The 25029-nt window shown below is 41.2% G+C and overlaps 2 protein-coding genes and 1 long non-coding RNA gene across 4 annotated transcripts; 2 read left to right on the forward strand and 1 right to left on the reverse strand.

The window, feature by feature from the left end:
• Positions 1-1639: 1639 nt before the first annotated feature.
• LOC115743807 (L-type lectin-domain containing receptor kinase IX.1-like) lies at positions 1640-2521 on the forward strand. Its single transcript, XM_030678782.2, has one exon. It carries the CDS (start codon positions 1640-1642, stop codon positions 2519-2521), a length of 882 nt encoding a protein of 293 aa, XP_030534642.2.
• A 10137-nt stretch (positions 2522-12658) lies between these two features.
• Positions 12659-22323, reverse strand: LOC125315066. The gene is made up of 3 exons (XR_007198444.1): positions 22224-22323; positions 18603-18607; positions 12659-12747 (listed from the first exon to the last, which is right to left on the reverse strand). It is a non-coding gene; the product is annotated as an uncharacterized LOC125315066 (long non-coding RNA).
• Positions 12894-24458, forward strand: LOC115743605 (L-type lectin-domain containing receptor kinase IX.1-like). 2 transcript variants are annotated; one of them, XM_048279007.1, is made up of 2 exons: positions 12894-13622; positions 23132-24458. In XM_048279007.1, exons 1-2 carry the CDS (start codon positions 12898-12900, stop codon positions 24234-24236), a joined length of 1830 nt encoding a protein of 609 aa, XP_048134964.1. In that variant the 5' UTR covers positions 12894-12897; the 3' UTR covers positions 24237-24458. The 2 variants fall into 2 exon arrangements, with proteins under 2 accessions (XP_048134964.1, XP_030534310.2); XM_030678450.2 differs by lacking the exon at positions 12894-13622 and having other exon boundaries at positions 22230-24458.
• Positions 24459-25029: the final 571 nt, after the last annotated feature.

Here is a 25029-nt window from a genome sequence, read left to right on the forward strand (position 1 = left end):
GGTGTTTTCCAAATATTGGCTATGAATCTACACTAAATTCTGGAATGCTCACATGGGCATCCAAAATGCAAAACTGAGCCACGCAGATGCAGTCTATCACCTTAGCCAAGTGCGTCGCAACCGCAACCGTTACCGCCACTGGTCAAACGGAATGATTTTGAAGAGTATTAGAGGACATAAGAAAAACACAGACAGAACTTACATCGGCATAAAAAGAATCATTTCACACGAGAAATGCAAAGTAATGTAGAGATCAGTTAAGATTTGGCGCACAATTAAAACGAAATAAAACGTAAAAATAAGAAAGAGAAATCGAGATACCAGGTTTTATCCTAATTCACCCTTAAACTAAGTCTACGTCCGAGTAGAGGATTTTACTATAATTAGCATCTCGTACCTCTCGTCATATTTCTCATTTATAAGCAAAAAAGAATATATATAACAGAACGCATGCATCTTTCTGTCGATAGGGAGTATGAATCACAGCCTAACAAGATCTAACTCAAATATTGCAAAACCGAGTTGTAGATATATTTTTTAAAGCGCTACCGCAACTTCAAGATATTACAAAGTATGGTAGGAGTATCACCGAGGGAGGAGAGTTAAAAGTCTTCTTTTGCTCCTAGAATTATACATTTTCCTCTTCTCTGTGAGCAAACCCGGTCGCAACCATTGATAGCGAGAAACGTGCTGCCAGATCTGTCACAAAGTGTGGGCAATCAGTGAATCTTGCAGTTTGATCGAGAGAGGGTTGCATTAGCCGATTGCCGACGTGCAACATCCAAGTTTGAAGCGAATTCCCACGGGTTGATGCTGTGTATTTGCTGATGGATGTCAACCGGAGTGACGAAAAATGCCAATCCATCGCCAATCTTCGTGGGACTTTATCTTTTGATGGCGAAAGAGAATCAGGTCGAGAAATCCACTTCCCTTCCTATAGAAGAATCCCCACATACACACAGGTTTGGAACACTGGAGGCGTTCTCCGCTGCTAGTCATGTGACCGTCAGTTACAGAGAGATCGACTGATGCTCTCTATTGGATCCTGGCATGGCCTCCAAAGAGTTTGTCCTTGACATTGCCATTGAAGCGAGGTATACTGACGTGAAGAGGTCTAACGATAAGGCAGTGGCAAAGAATGGGAAAAAAAAAGAATGGCGACCAGAACCTGAAGATCCCTTACTGTACATCGCTTTACTTGGCTTGCACCTGTGCTGTTAGGACAAAGTTTGCAGCTTGAAGTGAACTGTTTCATTGGAAAATTGCACCTTGCTTCAGATTTTGAAAAGCCCATTACCATTGTCATAGCCGGTAAATACATACAAATGATGAAGAGCGTCATTTGAGATTCAGCTCCTATACGTACTCGGTCTAGTAGAATTTCTTCATACGAGTCCAAGGATATAATGTAATATTTTTCAAGATGATGTTTTATTATGAAGACATAAGGACGAAGAACATGATCTATAACTTAAGAAGAAGTATGTCCTATATCTCATTTTGGCCGGTCTCCTTCCCAACTTTACGTTCTTGAAGTCCATACTCATTGTCTACAGGGTTTATGAAAGAGGAGCAGTAGTCAAGGAACCTTCGTGGTGTCTTGGGATCGGTCAACTGTGACTGAGATTGATTGATGGTGATGGGGCACCGAGCGGCAGAGGCAGCCGGCAAACTATCAACGAGACGTAAACAGGGATCGATGATGGCGGTGATCCACCGAAATCTGGCGCAATTCATTGGATGGTGCCAAGAGGAAGATGAATATTTGCTTGTTTATGAATACCTGCCTAATGGTAGCCTTGATAATCATCTCTTTGGATCTAGGAAAAGTCTGCCGTGGGATGTGATGTACAAGATAGCTCTAGGCCTGGCGTTAGCCCTTAATTATCTTCGTGAAGAAGCAGAGCAATGCGTTCTTCACAGAGAGATAAAAGCTGCCAACATATTACTCGATACAAGCTTCAGCACCAAGCTCGACGACTTTGGAGTGGCCAAGCTCGCTGACCCCCAGTTCAGGACTCAAATGACGGATGTGGTAGGGACATGCGGCTATCTGGCACCGGAATATGTGACTGAAGGGAAGGCTACTAAAGAGCCTGACATGTTCAGCTTCGGGGTTGTGGCTCTAGAAATCGCATGTGGTAGGAGGACCTACCAGGAAGGTGAATATCAAGTCCCACTATACAAGTGGCTTTGGCAGCTTTACCAAACTGGAAACATGCTTGAAGCAGCCGAGGAGACTTTGAATTCAAGTTTTGATAGGAAGGAAATGGAATGCTTGATGATGCTGGGACTTTGGTGTGAGCATCCAGATCCTAAGAGAAGGCCGAAAGCAGGACAAGTTATCAGATTTCTTCAGCTAGAAGCCTTGGTACCCGAGTTTCCATTTGACACCTACAAGGTTCCCTTTTTATATCAGCGATCAGCACCTAGAATAGAGTCTTCCTCTTCTATTCAAGAATCGCCTCCCGTTAAGCAAGACATATCATTGCTCCAAAAGCCATGCAGCAACACATGTTGACTGCTGATCAATGGGTTGACATAGATTTCACCTAAAGTAGTTTCTTTGACTCTGTGCCACACTCTGGAGACGCCTTTTAGCCTCTACAGTTGCATAATTTACTCGAAAGATTAGGTCGCTATATAATAGGTAGAAATTTTACAATCAGAAAGTGGTTGAATTTATGCACCGAGGATAGTAGCGAAACAAGAGCTTAAGAAGAGTGCAATTTAGAGCTAAATCAAGGGAAGAAAAAACTATGCTGGGGACAGTTTAGGTTGCCTGGCCGCTGTTCAAAGAATACCTTTTCAGAATCCAAAAATCCTGGAAAGGTCTTCACCGACGAAAAGCAATAAGAAAAGTGATCTTTTGGTTAGTTAATGGTTTTATGGCCTAGGACCACCCTTGCTTATAGTACACTGAGCACATGATGTCTGCGTAAAAACATCGGGCAACTTGTTCAATGTATGGATGTAAAATCAGCCAAAATATCAAAGGACTCAACTTTCAGCACTGCCCTCAGGTCAGTTAACAATAGGTCATTGACGGGTTCTTGATGAGTCACTTTTTATAGCTATCTAGTTCTAAACACTAGGAAAAATCTAGCTAATGTTACCTGTTATAGTGCTTTCCTGTTTTCAACTAAAGCGGCCCATTCCGCCATTTACCGCTCATTCATACACAACCTGGTTAGTGTAACCTAGGAATTTCTTGTTTCTGTTACCTCCCAAAGCTTCTGTATCAGTGAGTTGTCACTTGTTATGATGTTTCCTCTTTCAAAGAGCATGAAAATGCCATGCTCGGACAAGTCTTTCCAGTTCCAACATAGCTTTAGCATTTTTGGGGAAATAATGGTCGCGGAGACGTTTCAGCAGGTATTTAAGGGGAGTCAGTTCTAGCAAGAATCTATGACCTGCACTGATATTGCAAGAACAAGGAGGCTTCTGAGTTTTTTTATGGAGGCAACATGTTCGAACGAAAATTCCAAAGGTTGTTCCCTTTTCAAAACTCTTACCCTTTAAAATTAGCGTAATGGAGGAGAGCTGTCTTTGGACAGGAAGTCATAAGCTAATTTCCTGTCAACTTTTTTGCCTGAGGTTGAATAACTGAACCAAGAAAAAGGGCACTCGGATGCTTGCATTAATCCAAAGAGCCAAGAAATTTTTTGTCCCCACTTCATTGACTTTTTTGTACATATTAGATGAATGAAATTGTAAGTGGGCTGAATTGTGGCTCTTGGAAAATGGGCTCTTGAAGGAATACGCCGATCTACCAACAAGGGTACCATTTTCTAAAGCTTGTTCACCATAATTCACGTTTATAAAAATAAGGATAAATTCTCATTAAGGGTCTGAAATGCCTTTATTTTCTCAAAAGAATGTCCAAAGTGTGATCTTGTTTCAAATAAGAGGTCCTCGTCAGCCACCAGTCCTAATCAACTAGCACGGATTTTTATCATCAAGCCCCCGTAAATCATTTTTAGGAACGCTTCTGTTCATCGATCCCGCGGTTTGCGATTTGATGCAGTGGATGATTCCGATTTTGTAACCGTGTCTACTTACAATCGCCTGCCACGCATAGGCAAAGCAGTATAAATAACAAACTAATACAGCAAAAAGGAACATACCATATGCCTTAAGGCCATATCCAAGGATCCAAGAAATCCTTGGATAGTGCTTGCCTAAAGCCCAAGCTATTTGGGGAAGAAGCTGACTTTACAAACATGTTACTGTTACGGTGAGGAGAACTTTTATTGTCAGAAAATATTTTCCAAATGCTTGTATCTCTTACAATAATGAATAAATGAAAAAAAAAATTCATCATCCAAGAAATATTTGGACATAAATTGTTATTAATAATGAAAGTATTTTTCATAAACTAATTATTTGAAGCTATACGAGTGATCATATTCTAGAAAATGTTTTCCAGATCATCTATTTCTTGCGAAACAAACAAACGGAGTCTCAATGATCACCGGTAAACACTAGCAGTAAAAGAGGATTATCTCAATGTTTACGGAGATCAATTTTTATTGTCAAAATATTTTTTAAATCATTTATTTCTCGCAAAACAAACGGAAGCTCAAAGGCTATTACACCGAATCACGTTATTCAGTAAATTGATTTGACAAACACTAGCAGTGAAAGAGGAATAACTCAATCTTCTGGAAGTCCAAACAAGATGGCGTGTGAAAATATGGACTTTCTGTAACAGCACTTTGACCATATTGCTTATCCTTGCTTTTTGGGTTGAGCCCAACTGACCAAGTTGAATTTGTTTAGTAAATGTCCCTTGTCCAGCAACTTTAGAAGAAGCTGCAAAGAAGCTGTCGACCTGGCGTGTTCGACGGTGTCGAAATCTGCATTTAGCAATGTCTGGTTCATCCTAAAGCACACTGTCTCAAACCATTTGAATGGTGCAAACCTCATATTTAACAGTTGCAGAATACACTTCTCATCACAACCATGTCTTGTTCTCTTTCTTTGTGCACTCTCTTAATCCTTATCTCCCTCGTCTGCAGTCCTGCTGTCCCATTTGTCAGTTCTCTTTCCTTCAATATAAGTAGCTTCGACTTGCATGGAGGCGACATTGTTGATGCATCAAGGCTGCACGATCTATTTTCTGTGAGTCAGTTTGTTAGAGTCCTATTTTGTAGGGGTGTTTAGTTGCATGTTATCTATTCTGTTAGTTTGTTACGGATTTATTCTGTTAGTTTGTTACTGACTTTTGTGGATCAAGCAATCTGTTACTTTGTAGGTAACGTGTGTTTAGTGGGCGACAAAAAAAAAAAAATTAGTCTGTATTTAATTATTTTTTTTTCAGTTTTTTGAATAAGAAGAGAAGCAGTTTTCCTTTCCATACGTTTTGCTTGCTGCAAACACACAACTTTTGCTGTCAATTCTTCTTTTGTTCTTTGAGAAAACAACAAGTGGTATCGAGCCTTCTTGATCTTAAGGGGCTGTGAGTGACTTGTGAGATTGATTGAGAGGAGTGTCTGCATCCATAGAAGACGAAGGCAAGATGGAGGCAGGATCGAGTGTTTTTTCAATGGCTTCACCGGTGTTTGATGGAGAAAATTATCAAGCCTGGGCAGTGAGAATGCGAGCCTATCTAGAGGGTTGTGATTTTTGGGAAGTTGTGGAACAAGATTATGAAGTTACTCCCCTTCCTAACAATCCAACCATTAATCGGATCAAGTTTCACAAGGAGAGGATGACAAGGAAGGCAAAGGCAAAGTCTTGTTTATATCTTTCTGTCTCACCTGCTATTTTCAGCAGAATTATTGCTTGTGAATCAGCCAAAGCTATCTAGGACTTCCTCAAAGCCGAGTATCAAGGAGATGAGAGGATCAGAAGCATGAAGGGGCTAAATCTGATCACGGAATTCGAGAGACTGCAGATGAAGGAGTCTGAGACAATTAAGGAGTATTCTGATAAGTTGATAAGCATTGCAAATCAGGCAAGAGTTCTAGGCACCGACCTCTCTGATAATAGGCTAGTGCAGAAAATTCTTGTCTCTTTGCCCGAAAGGTTTGAGGCAACCATTGCCTCTTTGGAGAACACCAAGGATTTGTCTCGGATCAAGTTGGCGGGATTGCTTAGTGCTCTGCAAGCACAAGAGCAGAGGAGGTTAATGAGGTTGGAAGGAAGTACGGAAGGAGCTTTGCAGGCCAAAGAACAACAGAATGTAGGAGGGAAAGGCAAGAAGTGGAAAGGGAAGAAATGGAATGACAGTAGCGGTTCAGAAGCTGCCGCAAGAGAGAACGGTGCGAGCAACTCCAAGAACAATTGGGGAAGGTATTCCTCATGTCGGCATTGTCGAAAACAGAATCATCCGCACTTTAGATGTTGGAAGAGGCCGGATGTAAAGTGCAGAAATGTCACAAGCTTGGACACATTGAGAAGTTCCGCAAAGAGAAGGGAGATCAACAGCAAGGTGAGGCACATGCTGCAGCCCAGCAAGAGGTAGATCAACTGTTCGTTGCCTCTTGTTTCTCTTCTAGTACTCCATGTGAAAGTTGGCTTGTTGATAGTGGTTGCACAAATCACAAGACAAGTGATGAAAAATTATTTATAGACCTTGACAAGTCGTTGAAGTCAAGAGTGAGGGTTGGGAATGGGGAGTATTTAGAAGTGAAAGGTAAAGGGACCGTAGCTATAGAGAGTTGTGCTGGAACTAAACCGGTTTCTAATGTGATGTATGTGCCCGAGATTGATCGAATTTCTTTGAGTGTGGGACAGTTGGTAGAAAAGGGATTTAAGGTGGTATTTGAAGAGGGGAAGTGTTTAATCTTTGACTCCAGTGGTCGGGAGTTGTTCAAGATAAAGATGCAATAGAATAGTTTTTCTCCGAATCCTCTCGAGAAAGAACAGGTAACATTCAAGTGCCGGGCCGGTGCTTCGTAGATATGGCACAAGAGGTCGGGGCACTTTCATCACAAAGGCGTATTGTTCATGTAGAGGAGTGAAATGGCAACCGGGTTACCAAGCTTGGAGGAGCAAATCACAAAGTGCAAGGCTTGTTTGCTGGGCAAACAGACAAGACTTTCCTTCAAGGAATCCACTTGGAGAGCTACGGAGAAGCTGCAGGTGATTCATACAGATCTATGTGGTCCACAAGTGACTCCTTCACTAAATGGAATAGGTATTTCATTATTTTTATTGATGATTATACCAGAATGTGCTGGATTTACTTCATGAAGCAAAAGTCGGAAGTTACTGAGATATTTTTGAAGTTTAAAAGATGGGTTGAGAACCAAAGTGGCTGCAAGATTCGGGTCATCAGATTTGATAATGGAACAGAATACACCCCGTAGAGATTTAACTCTTTACGTGAAGAGGCTAGAATTGAGCATCGGCTTACCACTCCTTACTCTCCACAACAAAATAGAGTAAGTGAGAGGAAGAATAGAACCATTCTGGAGATGACTAGGTGCCTATCGCATAAGAAGAATCTGGCAAAAGAATTTTGGGCATAAGCGACAAACACAACTGTTTTTCTGCTGAATAGGCTTCCTACAAGGGTGTTGGAGAAGAAAACTCCCTTTGAAGGTTGGTTTGGTGTCAAGCCAATTCTAAGAAATTTGAAGGTGTTTGGTTGTCTGTGTTTTTCTCATATTCCACGAGTCAAGAGAAACAAGCTAGGGGAGAAAGTTGAACCCGAAATCTTTGTTGGCTACAGTTTAGTGTCAAAAGCCTACAGGATCTATCAACCACAAACATGGAAGGTGATCACTAGCGGGGATGTTCGGTTCTTGGAAGATGAGCAATGGGACCGGACAGATGAGTCACAAGGCAAGCACAATGAGGTCTTACTTGAAACCGACGAGCTGGTAGATGATGTTCAAGTTAGAGGTACCAGATCTCCGATCGATATATATCAGAGGTGTAGTGTGGCTGTTTTGGAACCTACTGGTTATGAGGAAGCTAAAAGTGATCAGAAGTGGATGAATGCAATGAAGGAAGAGTTGGCCATGATAGAAAAGAACCGGACATGGGAGCTAGTGGAGAGGCCTGAAGACGGGAAGGTGATTGGAGTAAAATGAGTTTTCGGGACCAAACTCAATCCCGATGGCTCGGTGAATAAGCATAAGGCCAGGTTGGTGGTGAAGGGATATGCACAGGTTTAGGGAGTTGATTTCTCGGAAACCTTTGCTCCCGTTGCAAGATTGGATACAATTAGAATGACTCTTGCTTTGGTAGCTCAACAAGGATGGAAGGTGTATTAGTTAGATGTGAAATCTGCTTTTTTGAATGGAGTGTTGCGGGAGGAGATTTATGTTGAGCAGCCAAAAGGTTTTGTCACACCAGGCCAGGAGGAGAAAGTTTATTTGTTGAAAAAGGCTCTTTATGGCTTGAGGCAAGCTCCCAGAGCATGGTATAGTAAGATGGATGAGTACTTGCTGGGTCTAGGTTTCAAGAAAAGTCTCGGTGAATCCACTCTATATGTCAAGAAGTTAGTATCCGACTTAGTGGTGGTGTCTCTTTATGTGGATGATATGCTGGTGATAGGAAATAATAGTGCTCACATTACCGCATTTAAGCAAGAGATGATGAAGATGTTTGAAATGACCGATCTTGGTGAGATGTCGTATTTTCCGGGGATCGAGGTTAGGCAAACTCGGAATGAAGTTTTTATTTGTCAGAAGAAGTACTTGAAGGAGATCCTAAAGAGATTCAATATGGAGGAGTGCAAGAGTGTGAGTACTCCAATGGGTCAGAAGGAAAAGCTTCAAAAAAATGATGGATCGAACCTCGTAGATGAAAGAGTTTATAGAAGTTTGATTGGCTATCTTATGTATCTCATTGCAACTAGGCCAAACATCATGTTTCTTGTAAGTGTCTCGTCTAGATTTCTTAATTGTGCAAGTCAATTGCATATGGTAGCTGCAAAGAGGGTGTTGAGGTATTTGAAAGGTACTCTTTCATATGGAATTAAGTTATGCAAAATTCGGGAGTTTAAGTTGCGGGGGTATTCTGATAGTGACTAGGCGGGATTAGTGGATGATATGAGGAGCACTTTAGGTTATTGCTTTACATTTGGGTCGGCATGTTTTTCCTGGTGTTCAAAGAAGCAGGAAATAGTAGCACAATCAACTGCGGAAGCCGAGTTCATTGCGGCCTCTTTGCACTGTGAATCAAGCATTATGGTTGAAGAAGGCGACGGATGATCTACATTTGGAGCAAGAAGAAGGCATAGAAGTATTTGTAGATAATCAAGCTACTCTGGCCATTTCACAAAATCCGGTATTTCATGGAAAAACAAAGCATTTTAAGGTCGGGTATTTCTTCTTGAGAGAAGTGAAAAAGTTTGGAGAGGTGAACCTGGTGTACTGCAGTTCAGAAAATTAAATTGCGGATATATTTACTAAGTCATTTCATGTTGGTCGATTCGAACTTCTCGGGGCAAAGTTAGGAGTGTGCAGCACTTGATCCAGGAGGAGAGTGTTGATACATCAAGGCTGCACGATCTATTTTTCGTTGAGTCAATTTGTTAGAGTCCTATTTTGTAGGGTTGTTTAGTTGCATGTTATCTATTACGTTAGTTTGTTGCAGATTTATTCTGTTAGTTTGTTGTTGACTTTTGTGGATCAAGCAATCTGTTACTTAATAGGTAACGTGTGTTTAGTGGGCAACCAAAAAAAAAAAAAAAAAACAGCTTTAGTCTGCATTTAAGTATTTTTTTTTTCAGTTTTCTGAATCAGAAGAGAAGCGGTTTTCCTTTCCATATGTTCCGCTTGCTACAAACACACAACTTTTGCTGTCAATTCTTCTTTTGTTCTTTGAGAAAACAACGGACATACCGCATGAAGGATATGCGCGAACTGCGTCTGGATCCGTCGATCTAACCGATAGCCCACCTCAACTATATCGAGTGGGCCACATTTGGTATTCCAAACCCGTCAATATATGGGATTACATTACGGGGAGACAAGCAGACTTCTCTACTCTTCCTCGAAGGAAACCGTGACGGCTTGCGAACATTCAAGTGAATTAATTCTGCAATTTTTGTGGTTTTCTTGATGATCGCATAAATCTGCACTTTCCGCCGTTGATCTAAATCACAGCGCCTGCATACATTCAGGTTGTCAACAATATAACAACATAACAAATTTCTTTCACTTAGAAGCTTTTCTCGCTAATGTGCCCTAAATGCATATGCCACAATTCAAACTCTCGAACCGATGCATCCGACATCTCCGTAGCGAATTCCATCATTGTCTTACCTAGAAGCTCATACAGGCCATTGTGCTTGATCCCTTTCATTATCATCAAGGCACCTCGAACAATTGTCAAAATTCCACATTCTGAAAAATACCGACACCCAGCTCAATCCAATGAACTCAAAAAAATTAGATTTTTCTTCAACTCTGGAACATGCCTTACTCTAGTCAACGTCTTCACAATTCTATCATGCATTCTAATTCTAATATCACCCACACCTACAACATCACATTTAGTGTCGTTTCTCAACTGCACTTTGCTACTATCCATGCATTGATAAGTAATAAACCAGTTCATGTTGAGTGTAGCATGAAAAGAACAACCAGAATCCATAATCCATCGGTTAAACGACGAATCCTCGGTGACAAACAAGACAAAATCAGCATTATCCAAATTACCGCCTGCAATAGCTACAACATCATCCTTAGACTCAACTCTAATTTTCCTATCGTTATCATTTTTTAGCTTAAAGCAATACCTTCTAATATGCCCCTCTTGCCATAGTTCCAACAGATAGCACCACTAGTCCTAGACCGACTTCGTATGTTCAAGTTTATACTACTTCTGCTAACATGAGTATCGGTTCTTTCTCTATTTTCACCTATTAAAGCAGTAGATAATAATTTGTCAGATTCTTTTCTATGGATGTCCTCACTTAGAATTAAATCTTGAATCCCATAAATCATCAAACTTGTTGACCTAGAGGAATTACTAACAGCAGTAATAGTAGTATTCCAACTAATAGGTAATAAGGATAATATAATCAAAGCACATACCTTATCTTCAAAGTCAATAACAACCGAACTCAATTGACTAACAATCACACCGAATCCATTGATATAATTAGCAATTGACGGACCTTCGCCCATCTTTAAATTAAACAGACACCGCATCAAACCCGTAGCAATCTTCTCTTTGACGATATTAAACGTGACGTTACTAGCCAACGTCGGTTGAATAACATCCATCGCTCGTCTATCCAGCAATTGCCGGTCGGCTTGCTTCATTGTCTTTGACTTCTCCCCAATAAGGGCAAGTGTAGTTTCATCCGATATAGATAATCTTCAATTTGCATCTTCTAGCAACCAACCCCTCAAATCTGTCAATTTTCACTTTACCTTCTTTTATTGCCATCAATTCGCTGCAACTTTAGCCAAACCTAACTCTGATATCAATTGTTGTGCGGAAGCAAGCGATCGAATAATGAAATAGATAGAATAAGAAAATCAATTAGACACCGGATATACGTGATTCAGTCATAGAAACATATGTAAATGGGGAAAGCAGCAGTGAATTTCACTACGGAACAAGCGATATACGGAGATTACAAATCACGCTCGAGTCACTCAAACACTTTCAGTATTTCCCAGCCTCAATTACATTCAATAACACATAAGTGTTTTGCCCCATAATTTCTCACCGAAATAATCTCTCAATCTTATCAAAGAATTATACAAATCTAATCTCAAATTTTAATTGGCTACAACACTTGAATTTGTCTTCAATTTCACGCACGAAGAAGAAGAAGAGCGTTTCGGATGTGACCACGCACGGAATTCCCTCTGCCCACGTTATTCAACAAACAGTGCATCCAGACTTCCACTATGTGAATGTACATATAAGCAAGCCCCACCTTCCTCCTTTGCCGACTTCCTTGGAGAAGGGAATCTGTGACTTGGCTAACGGAGTCCAAACTTGGACTTCTCCTTTTGTTGACCGTGATAGCAACGTAAATCAAAAAGTGAATATTTGAGTCCTTATCTCACGGCAGAACCGTATATACTCTTTTACGGGATTTACTTGATTTTGAAAAAAATTTCAACTTTCGAACTTTATTTATTTATTTCAAAAAAATTTAGATTTTCACTTTGGACTTAAACTCGAGACATATTTTAACACTATCAACGAGACATAAATGGGGATTGACGACGGCGGTACTAATTTAACTCTATGATTTGAACCAATAGCTTTTTATCTCGAAATCTTAAGGTGTATAGCCATCATCAATTGATCTCCAATCTCACAGTACTCATGAATAGAAAAGAAAACACTCATATCCCTCTGGACCTTTGTAGTCAAGAACAAAGGAGTAATGCTAGAGCATAAGTCAAGGTTGTTTATGATAACTGGGGCAGCAGATTTATTCTTAACCTGGATTCTTGAATCCTTTTAACTTATTCAGGTTTCGTCTGTTTCACGAAAAATGACTGAATTAAAAAAAATTTCTAAAATTAATCACTTGTATTTCTAACAAAAATGAATAAACGAATTTTTTTTGTCATCTGCAAAAATATTCGGATATATATTGTTGTTGAGAATGAAAATATTTTTTATTGACTAATTATTTAAAGAGGTACAAACGCTCATGTTTTAGTAAGAATTTCCCTTGTCCAACGACTTTAGCAGAAACTGCAAAGAAGCTGTCGATCTAGCGTGTTCAACGGGTCAAAATCTGCTTTTAGGGATGTCTGGTTCATCATAAAGCACGCAATCTCAAACCAGTTGAATGGTGCAAACCTCATCCTCACCACAACCATGTCTTGCTCTCTTTCTTTGTCCACTCTCTTAATCCTCTTCTGCCTCGTCTGCTGTCCTGTTATCACCTTTGTAAATCCTCTTTCCTTCAATATAAGTAGCTTTGACACAGATCTAAGCGACATACAATATGAAGGAATGGCGACAGCTGCGGATGGATCTGTTGTTCTAACCGAAGGCTATACCCCACCATACTTTCAAGTAGGCCACATTACGTATTCCAAACCCATCGATCTATGGGATTCTGTTACAGGGAGACAAGCAGACTTCTTTACTCGCTTCTCATTCACCATCGATACTTTCAACCCCACGGAATATAGTGATGGCATTGCCTTTTTTCTTGCTCCTGTTGGCTTCACACTCCCCCCTAACTCAGGTGGTGCATACTTCGGATTGTTCAATGTAAGCACAGTTGATGCTGGGCCTCGAAACCAAATCGTCACCGTCGAGTTCGATACTTGGGTGAACGAGGAATTTGATCCTCCAAAGCAGCACATAGGAATCAACCAAAACTCACTCTCCTCGCTTGTTTATGCCGGTTGGAATGCTGCATCACACAGCGGGAATGCAACTGATGTCGTGGTGACCTATGATTCGACTAGCAAGAATCTTAGCGTATTCTGGTCATTTGATGACAAGCCAGTTAATCTGGATAACAAAAGTTCCTCGCTTTCTTGCCAAATTGATCTTGCTAAAGTTCTTCCTAAATCAGTAGCAATTGGATTCTCAGCTTCTTTTGGCGTTCTTCCCGAGAGACACAGCATCAATTCATGGGAATTTATTTCAAACTTGGACGTTGTGCGTCCCCCATCGGCGGATACATCAAAAAAGGGGGTAAACTATAAGATGTATATGATTATAACATTTATCACTGCTCCCGTAGCATGTCTCTTGCTGGTTATTTCAGCAGGTTCTTGCTTATTCATGATCAAGATGAGGAGAAAATACGAGTTTCAGGCTCTGACTCACATTGACAAAGAGATAGTAGCATTGCCACTGAAATTCTCTTATCAAGAGTTGCTTGTTGCTACAAGTGGCTTCGCAAGTGATCGACGACTAGGCCAAGGAGGGTCCGGCCAAGTTTACAAAGGATTCTTGAACCGTTTAGATCGCCTGGTCGCCATCAAAAGAATCCTTGCAGAATCCAAACATTCAGAGAAGGTCTTCACCAACGAAGTGAAGATACTAAGCCGTATGGTACACCGAAATCTGGTGCAATTCATCGGATGGTGCCAAGAAGAAGGTGAGTTTTTGCTTGTTTATGAATATATGCCTAATGGTAGCCTTCATCTTCATCTCTTTGGAACTCGAAAAAGTCTGCCGTGGGATGTGAGGTACAAGATAGCTTTAGGGCTGGCCTCAGCCCTCAACTATCTTCATGAAGATCTAGAGCAGTGTGTTCTCCACAGAGATATAAAAGCCGCCAACATATTACTCGACACAAACTTCAACACTAAGCTCGGAGACTTTGGAGTGGCTAAGCTCGTTGACCCCCGGTTCAGGACACAAACGACGGACGTGGTAGGGACATATGGCTACCTGGCGCCAGAATATTTGAGCGAAGGTAAGGTTACTACAGAATCAGACATGTTCAGCTTTGGGGTTGTGGCTCTAGAAATCGCATGCGGAAGGAGGACCTATCAGGAAGGAAAATTTCACGTTCCACTACGCAAGTGGGTTTGGCAGCTTTACCTTGCTGGAAACATGCTTGAAGCAACGGACGAGACATTGGGTTTGAGTTTCGATAGGAAGGAAATGGAATGCTTGATGATGCTGGGACTGTGGTGCGTCCATCCAGATCCGATGAGAAGACCCAAAGCAGGACAAGTAATCAGATATCTCCAGCAAGAAGCCCCGGTACCCGAGCTTCCACCTGGCACATTTGACCCTCCGGCTCCATATCAGCCATCAGCACAAAGAACAGAGGCAGCACAAAGAACAGAGTCGCCTTCTCTTGAAGAATTCAGTTCCTATTCAGCAAGATAGATCATGGCTCCTATAGCCAGTTTGACTTTTCCGGAAATAAAATTGATGCTGCGACGGATTATTTATGATCAATCGTGGTGTCTAAATCTGCTTTTGGGAATTTCTACTAGTTGAGTTGCAAGAGCATACCTCATCTATACAGTTGTAGGATACAATTATAACCATAACTGACTTTTTCTCCCTCGTCTGCTGTCCTGCTATTCCCCTTATCAGTTCTCTTTCCTTCAATACAAGTAGCTTTGCTTTTTTTTTTTGCTCCCGTTGCCTTCTCAATTCTACCCAACTCGGGCTGGTGGATACCTAAGAAATCATTGACATGACGGTGTGCCACGTAAGGAGGTCGGCGATAACTAGACCATCACATTAGCGGTTTCTAGCGAAAATTGACTGGAAGAACTACATTGAAATATAGCATGAAAGTTTAAGACTAAATTGAGAAAATTGAAAAGTTTAGAATTGAATTGGTATCTGTACAATAAGTTGAGGATTAATTGGGTAATTTTTCCGGAGATAGATTTATCAGCAATCCTTCAGGTCCTTCGACGCCTCTCCTTGAAACTAATTATTCACCAACTATCCTCTATTAATTCCAGGCATATTGATAACTCTGTCATACTAAGATGTTCACTTTCCACGGTCTATCTAATTATTCACGAACTCCCCGTTCTATGACTCATTCTCCATCTGGTCAGGTCTGTCCGGCTTTTTAGGCACCTTTTGCGGCCAATTCCTTGTTCAATGTTTAACCCTTAGTTCATATATGCATATTTCATGCACCAATGATCATTAGTAGCCATTTATTATTTCGTCATCTTCAAAATAGGGTGTTTTCGTAATACTGGCTATGGATTTATGCTAAATTCTGGAAATGCAGTCGACCACCTAAGCCGACTGCATTGCAACGGCCACCACCACTGGTCAAACAAATGACATTGAAGAATATTAGAGGACATCAGAGAAACACAGATAGGACCTACTCCAATAGTTTGTGACAAATCTGTGATCACAATCCCTAAAAATCACGTCTTTCAGGGAAAAGCCAAACACATCGGCATAAAAAGAATCATTTCAAACGAGAAATGCAAATTAATGGATAGATCGAACTCAAATATTGCATAACTGAGGGCCAAGTTGTAGACATATTTATTAAAGCACTACAGCAAGTTCAAAATACCACGAAGCATGCTAGGAGTATCACAAAAATCGATCAAGTAGGAGAGTTAAAAGTTCTAATCAATTTTCTGAAAATAGCCTAGACTCCTCTACGATGTCTACGACTCCTCTACAAAGTCTACATCTCTCTAGTTAAGGAGGCCTCTAAATAGGCTTGTCATGCTCAATTCTCATCCAATAACGGTTATATTATCCCCTTGGGAGATGCTGACAAATGGCAATAGCCAGTCTTAGGAAAGCCTTACAGATGTTCTGGTTATGAAAAACACCAAGTCTTGGTCAATTGCGGGCAGTAGCCAGTCTTAGGAAAGCCCTAGGAATGATTTGGTCATGGAAAACACCAGGTTATATTATTTTCTTGGTCAAAATTGCCAGCAGTAGCCAGTCTTAGGAAAGCCCTCCAAATGAATTGGTTATGAAAGTCACCAAGTTATATTATTTCCTTGGTCAACTGCCGCTAGTAGCCTGTCTTAGGACAGCCCTGCCGATGATTTGGTTCACTTGATTTTTCTGTCTCGTCTGCTGTCCTGTTATCCCCTCTGTCAATCCTCTTTCCGTCAATATAAGTAGCTTTTATACAAATCTCAACAGCATACGATACGAAGGCATTGCAACAGTTGCGTATGGATCCGTTGTTCTAACCCACGGCATTGCCCCACCGTTCTTTCAGGTAGACCGCATTCAGTATTCCAAACCCATCGATCTGTGGGATTCTGTTACAGGGAGACAAGCAGACTTCTTTACTCGTTTCCCATTCACCATCACTACTTTCGACCCCACTGGACATAGTGATCGCATTGCCTTCTTCCTTGCTCCTGTTGGCTTCTCAATCCCACCCAACTCGACTGGTGGATACCTAGGACTCTTCAATGCGAGCACGGTCGATGATGGGCCTAGGAACCAAATTGTGGTCGTCGAGTTCGATACTTGGTTGAACTCACCATTTGATCCTCCAGTGCAGCACATAGGAATCAACGTAAACTCACCCTCATCGCTTGTTTATGCCAGTTGGAACCCGGTCTCACACCGTGGCAAGGCAACTAATGTTTTGGTGACCTATTATTCTACTAGCAAGAATCTTAGTGTATTCTGTTCATTTCATGATGAGCCGGTTTCTCCAGAAAACAAAAATTCCTCGCTTTCTTGCCAAGTTGATCTTGCTAAAGTTCTTCCTGAACCGGTAGCAATTGGATTTTCAGCTTCATATGGCATCTTTGGGGAGAGACACAGTATCAATTCATGGAAGTTCACTTCAAACTGGGATGTTGTACATGCCCCATCAACAGATACATCAAAAAAGGGGGTAAAGTTTAAGACTTATAGGTTCACAACGTTAATTACAGTTCCTGTAGCATGTTTCTTGCTGATTATTTCAGCAGGGTCTAGCTTATTTATTATCAACAAGAGGAGTTATGAGTTTCTTGCTCTGATTGACATTGACAAAGAGATAGGGGCATCGCCGCTAAGATTCTCATATCAAGAGTTGCTTGAAGCTACTAGTGGCATTACAAATGATCCAAGACTCGGCCAAGGAGGGTCTGGCCAAGTTTATGGAGGATTATTGAACCATTTAGATCGCTTAGTCGCGGTCCAAAGAATCTTTGCGCAATCAAAACATTCAAAGAAGGTCTTCATCAATGAAGTGAAGATAATGAGCCATATGATCCACCGAAATCTGGTGCAATTCATTGGATGGTGCGAAGAGGAAGGTGAATATTTGCTTGTTAATGAATACATGCCTAATGGTAGCCTTGATAATCATCTCTTTGGATCTAGGAAAAGTCTACCGTGGGATGTGATGTACAAGATAGCTCTAGGCCTGGCGTTAGCCCTTAATTATCTTCATGAAGAAGCAGAGCAATGTGTTCTTCACAGAGATATAAAAGCTGCCAACATATTACTCGATTCAAACTTCAACACCAAGCTCGGCGACTTCGGAGTGGCCAAGCTCGTTGACCCCCAGTTCAGGACTCAAATGACAGACGTGGTAGGGACATGCGGCTATCTGGCACCGGAATATGTGACTGAAGGGAAGGCTACTAAAGAGTCTGACATGTTCAGCTTCAGGGTTGCGGCTCTAGAAATCGCGTGTGGTAGGAGGACCTATCAGGAAGGTGAATATCAAGTTCCACTGTACAAGTGGCTTTGTCAGCTTTACCATACTGGAAACATGCTTGAAACAGCCGACGAGACTTTGAATTCAAGTTTTGATAGGAAGGAAATGGAATGCTTGATGATGGTGAGACTGTGGTGGGTGCATCCAGATCCCAAGAGAAGGCCAAATGCCGGACAGGTTATCAGATTTCTTCAGTTACAAGAGACGTCTTGGTGCCCCCCAGTTTCCATGCGACACCTACAAGTGTCCCCTTTTTATGTCAGCGATCAGCACCTAGAATGGAGTCTTCCTCTTCTATTCAAGAATCACCTCCCGTTAAGCAAGACGTATCACTGCTCCAAAAGCCATACAGCAAGAGCAACACATGTTGACTTCTTGGAAGATAGAAGAAACGTTGTGACGGATTATTTTGCTCAATCAACCTTTTCTTCGCTGCAATATATTGTGTAGTTGCTGATCAATGGGTTGACGTAGATTTCGCAGAGACATCAGTACATTACATGTCCTCTTATGCAAAAGCTCTTGTTCTATAATCTGATTTTATGAGAAATCATGCCAAAGTAGTTACTTTGACTCTGTTTCAGTTACACTCAGTATTTTCCGGCTCCCCAGGGAAATATGTTGGTCTAGCAGAAACAATTAGAGGGTTTAAATTGATCCTTTCAGGAGAATTAGATAGTCTTCCTGAACACACCTTTTATTTGGTAGATAACATCGATGAAGCTATTGCGAAGGATATGCATCAATTCAAAGCCCGGAAAAGGTTGTAGAAGATGTAGAAATGATCAAGCAGTACTACCCACGATTCCGATTCAAAGTATGCTCCTATCCACAGATTCAAAAATGACTATCAGGAACGAAATAATCCTTTTTTTTTTTTTTAAAAAAACCCCGCTCATTCTATATTTTCTCCCTGGAGATGACTTTTAGCCTCTGCAGGGGTATAAGTTAGTCGAAACTGAGCTAAGCCAAGGGAGAAAAGGACTATGCTGGGGACAGTTTTAGGTTGCCTGCCGCTGTTCAAAGAACACTTGTTCAGAATCCAAAAATCCTGGAAAGGCCTTCATCGACGAAAAGCATAAAGAAAGTTGATCTTTTGGTTTGTTACTGGTTCTACGGCACAGGGGAGCCTTGCTACTGGGCACATGAAGTCTAGCATTAAATAATAATAAAAATAGAGCAACTTGTTCATTGTATGGATGCAAAATCAGCCAAAATATCATTGGACTCGAACTTCAGCACTGCCCTCTAGTCAGTTAACAATTATCTAGTTCTAAACGCTACCATTATCAAATCCAGCTATATTACATGTACAGCCTTCAAACGGGTGGGTTGGGTCAAAAATAGTCCGATTCAAATAGACTTATTTAACCGTTTATGACTCATTTATTGTAATGCAAATCAAGTGACTCATATTAGACTCGGCCCATATTCAAACCATATTTGACCCGACCCATATTACTAAAATACTTAAATAATTAGTTCAATTTAGGAAAACTCGTATCCAAATCGAGATGAGAGCGCCGTGAGTAAGCGTGAGATCAAGTGAGAGCAAGAAAAAATGAAAGAAGAATCACAGAGTGGAGTAGGGTCTAAGTAAATTGTGAATCTATTTAAACACATTTAACACTCCAACCAAAAAAAAAAAAAAGGGCACATTTGACACTCATATTATGTTTAAATCTATTTATGTTCTATTTATTGCATGTAACTAATTTATATAACAATTCGGCCCAACATATATGGGTTAAGAAACGGGTCTATGATCCATTTTGAGTGCTTTCTCGTTTTCAACTAAAGCGGCCCATTCCGCACATTACCGTTCATTCATACACAACCTGGTTAGTGCTACCTACAAAGTTCTTGTTTCTGTTACCTCCCGATGCTTCTGTATCAGGGACTTGTTACTTATTGGGATGTTTCCTCTTTCAAAGAGCATGAAAATGCCATGCTCGGACAAGTCTTTCCAGTTCCAACATAGCTTTAGCATTTTTCAGGAAATAATGGTCACAAAGACGTTTCAACTGGGGTTTATGGGGAGTCAGTTCCAGCAAGAATCTATCACCTGCACTGATATTGCAAGAACAAGGAGGCTCCTGAGTTATTTTATGGAGGCAACATACTTGAAACGAAAATTCCAAAGGTTGTTCCTTTTTCAAACCTCTTACCCTTTAAAATTAGCGCAATGGAGGGGAGCTGTCTTTGGACAGGAAGTCATAAGCTAATTTGCCGCCAACTTTTTTGTCCGAGGTTGAATAACTGAACCAAGAAAAAGGGTACTCGGATGCTTGCATTAATCCAAAGAGCCAAGAAATTTTTTGTTCCCACTTCATTGACTTCATGCGGACATCAGACGAATGAAATTGTAAAGGGGGCTGAATTGTGGCTATTGAAACACCGGCTCGGACTTTGGGTCCATCTATCGCATGAGGAACGTGCTCATTTGTAAATTTTTTAATCTTCCTAGTGTGTCGCAGTTCTAAATTACACACCGACTATCTTTTTGGACAGCGTAATATTCAAACATGTCTGCCTAACCACCTAACACGGCGTGAAATTTTTTTTTTCTTACGTTTTAATGATACGGGAGATGAAAATCACCACACTCGATTCCACCGCGGAATCATCACTTTCTATAAAATATATATAAGACAGATGGAAACCACATTAACATTCTTTTCTATTTCACGCTTTCTGTGCGGATTCCGCGTCCTCGGATTGAGGTTTTAACATGCAGACAGGAAAAGTGAGTGTTGTTTTTTCTGTTTGGTTGAATTTGTTTATTCCTCCCTTTGCTGCTAGACTTCTTTTTGGTCATCGTAAAAGCAGAGGGCCATCGAGAAAATGAAGGGATTAGAAAGAGGTGGAAAAAAGAGAAGGGAAGTGATGATGGCAGAAGCGACGTGCACTTTGCAACATAATGACATAGCTTAGCTCCTTTTAACTAATGATCGATCTTGGACAGATGGGATTGATTGCGTGAGAGAAACAAATGTGTTCAATACAGACAATATTCTCAAAAAGTGCACGCACTGGATTCTCTCAAATTCGTTTTAAGTTTTCCATAAAAGCATACGAGGTTCGTGAAGGAAATCTACTACTGCTGGTGCATCTTGGTAATATCCTAAATTCTTCTCATTGAGAAACTTAATGTTCATGCATCTGCAGCTATACCGAAGGAACACTCCGATCTACCAACAAGGGCACCACTTTCTAAAGCTTGCTCCCCCATAATTCACGTTTATAAAAATAAGGGCAAATTCTTAATAAGGATCTGAAGTGCCCTCATTTTTCCAAAAAAATGTCCAAAGTGTGATCTTGTTTCAAATAAGAGGCCCTCGTTAGCCAGCCATCCTAATCAAGTAGCACGGTTTTTTTTTTATCGTCAAGCCCCTGTAAATCCCTTTTAGGAACGCTTCTTGTCATCGATCCCCCGCAGTTTGCGATTTTGATACGGTGGATGATTCCGATTTCGTAACCGTGTCTACTTACAATCGCCTGCCACGCATTGGCAAAGCCGTATAAATAACAAACTAATACAGCAAAAAAGGAGCATACCATAAGATTTATGGCCATATCCAAGGATCCAGGAAATCCTTGGATAGTGCTTGCCTAAAGCCCGAGCTATTTGGGGAAGAAGCTGCCTTTACAAACATGTTATTAACTTACTATTACGGTGAGGAGAACTTTTATTGTCAGAAAATATTTTCCTAACTCTTGTATCTCTTACAATAATGAATAAATGAAAAAAATGTTTGGATATAAATTGTTATTGATAACGAAAATATTTTCATATACTAATTATTTGAAGCGATATGAGCGATTATTTTCTATAAAATGTTTTCCAAATCATCTGTTTCTCCTGAAATGAACAGAGTCTCAATGACCATGGACAAACACTAGCAGTAAAAGAAGAATACCTCTATCTTTCTGGAAGTCCAAAGAAGAGGCGTGTTTTCACAGCTCGCCGAAAGTCATAACACCAAATGAGTAAACAGCACTTTGACCATATAGCTTATACTTGCGTTTTGGGTTGTGCCCAACTGACCAAGTTGAAATTGTTTATTAAATGCCCCTTGTCCAACAACTTTAGAAGAGGCTGCAAAGAAGCTGTCGACCTGGCGTGTTCAACGGTGTCAAAATCTGCTTTTAGGATGTCTGGTTCATCCTAAAGCACACTGTCTCAAACCAGTTGCAGAATACACTTCTCACCACAACCATGTCTTTTTCTCTTTCTTTGTGCACTCTCCTAATCCTGATCTCCCTCGTCTGCAGTCCTGCTGTCCCATTTGTCAGTTCTCTTTCCTTCAATATGAGTAGCTTCGACTTGCATGGAGGCGACATACTGCTCGAAGGATATGCACGAACTGTGTCTGGAGCCGTTGATCTAACCGATAGCCCACCTCAACTATATCAAGTGGGCCGCATTAGGTATTCCAAACCCGTCGATATATGGGATTCTGTTACAGGGAGACGAGCAGACTTCTCTACTCGTTTCTCATTCACCATCGATACTCTCAACGCCAATCAGTATAGTGATGGCATTGCCTTTTTTCTTGCTCCTGTTGCCTTCACACTCCCCCCTAACTCAGCCGGTGGATTTTTAGGATTGTTCAATGCAAGCACAGTTGATGCTGGGCCTCCGAACCAAATCGTCATGGTCGAGTTCGATACTTGGCCGAACTCACCATTTGATCCTCCAATGCAGCACATAGGAATCAACCAGCACTCACTCTCCTCGCTTGTTTATGCCAGTTGGAATGCTGCATCACACAGCGGGAATGCAACTGATGTCATGGTGACCTATGATTCTACTAGCAAGAATCTTAGTGTATTCTGGTCATTTGATGACAAGCCGGTTAATCCGGATAACAAAAGTTCCTCGCTTTCTTGCCAAATTGATCTTGCTAAAGTTCTTCCTGAATCAGTAGCGATTGGATTCTCAGCTTCTTTTGGCGTCCTTCCCGAGAGACACAACATCAATTCATGGGAATTTACTTCAAACTTGGACGTTGTGCGTCCCCCAACGGCGGATACATCAACAAAGGGGGTAGACTTGAAGAAGGGGGTAAACTCTAAGATGTATATGGTTATAACATTTATCACTGCTCCCGTAGCATGTCTCTTGCTGGTTATTTCAGCAGGTTCTTGCTTATTCATGATCAAGACGAGGAAAAAATATGAGTTTCGGGCTCTGACTCACATTGACAAGGAGATAGTAGCATTGCCACTGAAATTCTCTTATCAAGAGTTGCTTGTTGCTACAAGTGGCTTCGCAAGTGATCGACGACTAGGCCAAGGAGGGTCCGGCCAAGTTTACCAAGGATTCTTGAACCGCTTAGATCGCCTAGTTGCCGTCAAAAGAATCTTTGCAAAAGCCAAACATTCAGAGAAGGTCTTCACCAACGAAGTCAAGATAATAAGCCGCATGATACACCGAAATCTGGTGCAATTCATTGGATGGTGCCAAGAGGAAGGTGAGTTTTTGCTTGTTTATGAATATATGTCTAATGGTAGCCTCGATAATCATCTCTTTGGAACACGAAAAAGTCTTCCATGGGATGTGAGGTACAAGATAGCTTCAGGGCTGGCATTAGCCCTCAACTATCTTCATGAAGATCTAGAACAGTGTGTTCTCCACAGAGACATAAAAGCCGCCAATATATTACTTGACACGAACTTCAACACTAAGCTTGGAGACTTTGGAGTGGCTAAGCTCGTTGACCCCCGGTTCAGGACACAAACGACGGACGTGGTAGGGACATATGGTTACCTTGCGCCAGAATACTTGAGTGATGGTAAGGTTACTAAAGAATCCGACATGTTCAGCTTCGGGGTCGTGGCTCTAGAAATCGCATGCGGTAGGAGGACCTATCAGGAAGGAGAATATCACGTTCCCCTACAAAAGTGGGTTTGGCAGCTTTACCTTGCTGGAAACATGCTTGAAGCAGTGGACGAGACATTGGGTTCGAGTTTCGACAGAAAGGAAATGGAATGCTTGATGAGGCTGGGACTGTGGTGCGTCCATCCAGATCCGAAGAGAAGACCGAAAGCAGGAAAAGTTATCAGATATCTTCAGCAAGAAGCCCCAGTGCCCGAGCTTCCACCTGGCACATTCGAGCCTCCCACTTCATATCAGCCATCAGCACAAGGAGCAGTATCGTCTTGTATTGAAGAATTCAGTTCCTTTTCAGCAAGATAGATCATGGCTCCTAAAGCCATTTTGACTTTTCGAGAAATAAAATAGACCTTGTGACAGATTATTTGTGATCAATCGACCTACTCTCTGCCGTAAAGATGTATCATAGTTTTGTACTAGGTGGTCGCTCATGAACTCTGTAGGATCACACCGGGAAGTAAGTAACGAAATCTCCGAAGTGTGTTTGACATTTCTCAGTTATGCCAGATGAAGCTACTCCAATTCTCACATCTATCACTGCGCTCCTGCCTCTTCAGCAGGGAGTAGAAATCAGTGTATATATAATCTCTGGGATCGAGTATTTATTGATCACGGAGATGTTGCTATAGACATTGCCATAAACAAATGTTTACACTTCATTCTGACTTCCGTTGAAAGTCTGAATCTTTCTGCTGCGCATCAAACAGATCAGCTACCTCTGCGAGATTAATTTATAGAACTAAGTCATGCTTACAAAGCATGCTAACATTGCTAGTGACTTCCAACTCCTTTCAGGTGCAAAAAAATTCAATCTTCTACATCCTCTCGTCAAAAGAATCAAACGAGTTTCTCAATTAGTCCTTCATATGCTTTTAGGAATGTTTGCTTCGTCATAAAGGACCCTGTACCGATCTCAAACCAGTTGAATTATGAGTGCAAACCTCATCTACTTGGTTCTATAGTAGAATTCGAACCACAACCATGTCTACTATGCAGCGTGCAAATTCTTGTTTTCTTTCTTTGTGCACTCCCTTAATTTTTATTTCCCTTGCCCGATGTCCTGTTATCCCCTTTGTCAATCATCTCGTCTTCAATA

The sequence above is a fragment of the Rhodamnia argentea genome, chromosome 5, assembly GCF_020921035.1.
Source record: "Rhodamnia argentea isolate NSW1041297 chromosome 5, ASM2092103v1, whole genome shotgun sequence".
NCBI classification, from domain to species: Eukaryota; Viridiplantae; Streptophyta; class Magnoliopsida; order Myrtales; family Myrtaceae; genus Rhodamnia; species Rhodamnia argentea.